This window comes from Nestor notabilis, unplaced genomic scaffold, assembly GCF_000696875.1.
Source record: "Nestor notabilis isolate BGI_N333 unplaced genomic scaffold, ASM69687v1 scaffold30794, whole genome shotgun sequence".
Classification (NCBI taxonomy): Eukaryota; Metazoa; Chordata; class Aves; order Psittaciformes; family Psittacidae; genus Nestor; species Nestor notabilis.
In genome coordinates, this window is record NW_009926509.1 from 39,233 (window position 1) to 41,801 (window position 2,569).

Here is a 2,569-nt window from a genome sequence, read left to right on the forward strand (position 1 = left end):
AAAAAAAAAAAAAAAAAGCTCAGACCAAAGCTGACATGCAATCATGTTTTGTTTTCATTCAGGAAACATCTTAATGCAAGTGGATAGAAGAAGTATCCAAGTTCTCTCCTGGAGTCGTTCAAACTCAGCTGAAGAAATGCAGTCCAACAGTGTTCATACCACATAAAACCAACAAAACAGGTAAGAGTACACTAACACAGGGAGCAATGGCACTGTGGAATGAATGCAATTCCTATATGAGCAGCAGCAACAAGACCCCACGGGCTAATTCTACATGAGTAAAAGCATTAGAAATCCATACAGTTAGGCATTTTTATATGAAGTGGAAAAGATTTAACTTGAAATGGTATCACCTGATCTCTCAGAACTGGTGGCTCTACATGGGCTATGAACATTTTTTATAGTCAGCACTCAGCACACACACCACGCAGAGGATCTCTTAACAAGAGCCTGGGGTGGGTGCCGTTTCAGAACAGCCTTCAGGAAACAAAGGTCACAGCAAGGGCTGTTCATTTTGTGCTGATAGTATATAATTTGTTTCTCCACAGAAACTATGTTGTGCATTCATGACAGCCAACGTAGGGCCAATGAAAAGACACAGGAGGAAGATGGAAAACATGACTGCAGTCGTCCAAGAATCTCATGTCAGGAAACATGGAGTTAGGGACCAGCTCTGCAATGGGTCATGATTGCCTGGATCCGAACAGAGAATTGATGCTGTTTTGCTACGTAATCGAGGCTCAATTTTAGGCTGGGTCAGACTGATAGGTTACCACAATTCATTTCCATTTCAGAGACTGAGTATTTGGTACTTTAATATTTTTTGTCAACAGCTGTTTCTTCAGAATTTAATAGGCAAAACCTCTACAAGCCTATGGCTCTCAAACCCATTCCACTTTCAAAGCTTTTCTCTCCAGCCTTCACTGGATATGAAGATTAGTACTAAACACAGATTCTCACTTTAGAGTGTAATTCTTGGACCCCTGCTATTAACATTTATTACAGAACAAGTATTTATGAATTATCTACCTGCACTTGCCAGACTGTTACCAAAATTGAATGGTGGAGTTGAGGTAGTGGAAACACCGAAATTCCCAATATTAAAATTCACTGCAGGATTAGCAGTTAAGCCAAAACCACCAAAATTAAACCCACTGGCAGTGGAGTTTGTAGTTTCAAGCCCACCAAATCCTGACAAGCGGGAAGCAGAAAAAGAGCAAGGTAACATTAGTTCTAAACAAAAGGTAGGTTCAGGAAAGAAAAACTCAAATATTTTTCCATCACCATGGACAAGACAAGCATAGTTAAAACAAGAGTAAGATATTAGCTGGCATTAAACATTACTTACTGAACATAAGGAGGACAGTTAAAATTTTTCTCTTCAACTCACTTTCCCTATTTCACTGCTATAAGCGTGTTATTTTTCAACTATACTGTATATAAAGAAGGCAACACTTTTTCCATCTTATTACAAGGCTACACATGAACATATCCATACAATTCAACATTCCTGTTAAGAGCAATATTTAACCGCCTAAGATTGCTCGATACAGCTGCACCTGCACTAGCGGAACCACAGTAGCACTATTATTTCACAAGCTATCAGAAAGGCAAGAATAAACTATTTCCATGCTAACACCATGCCTACACATGAGCAGCGATGGCAGAATAACCACAAACTACAACTCCAGCAGCCGAGGCACCACGTGCGCCTCAGATACTCCCGGGCAGAGTTATTCAAGTTATATTTGCAAAATCTGTCTGCGCCAGTGCTTGACTTACCTCATGCATCCAGGTTTTTTCAGCACTAAGAAAAATGCTAATAGAGCAGCTCCCCAATTCTCCCCCAGGAGTAGCTGTGAACAGTTTCACACTAGACAGACGAGAAGTGTGATCCCAGAACTCCCTCTAATGTTGGTCTCTGAGCACCATAAACCGTGTAGCAGTGTACAAGCAGCGCAATATTATCTTTTACTTGAAGACGGGGCCAGAAAGTCTGTGTCTAAATCAGCCAGAGTGAAAGACCACATGGTACAGCCCAGGCTAACTGCGGTGAAGATGAGCCCTATACAAAGGACTTACTCAGAGTGCCTACTCTAAGAGCCAACAAAGATTTCACTATGTTAGAGTAAGGAAGGTTCTGGCTTACATTTCACCAAGACAATTTTGCTGCTGTCAATTGACAGCAGCAAAACAAACAAAGGAAAAAAAAGATTTCTTCCATCTTACAAACACTTTTACATCGCTCAAAATTTAATTTTCAAGAGCATCTCAAACAGGAACCCTACTGCAATCAAAAGTGATGATCCGAGTAACCTGCAAGCATTAACCAGGCACCACCTAGCATCAATCACCACAGCACAAGCGCCCTAAGAGCAACTCACACTTTGGGCAGGATAAAGCCCCGGACGTCCCCGCCACCGTTCACGCGGGAGGGAGATAACCGAACTGAACTCGGCCAGTACGGTGGGGACCGCATTTGACCGAAGGCGGGCAGGAGAAAACAGCGGGGGAGAAAACCGGGGAGGAAAGCGCATCTCACCGGCTTTACCGCGAAGAGACGAGCAGG

General features: G+C 42.4%; 1 protein-coding gene across 1 annotated transcript in view; it reads right to left on the bottom strand.

The window, feature by feature from the left end:
* Positions 1–1,302, bottom strand: part of NUP54 (nucleoporin 54kDa) — a 12,233-nt gene extending 10,931 nt beyond the window's left edge. The window contains 2 exon segments of the mRNA XM_010013566.1: positions 1,030–1,251; positions 1,254–1,302. Coding sequence (XP_010011868.1) covers positions 1,030–1,251; positions 1,254–1,302 — 271 coding nt within the window.
* Between the last annotated feature and the right edge of the window lie 1,267 nt (positions 1,303–2,569).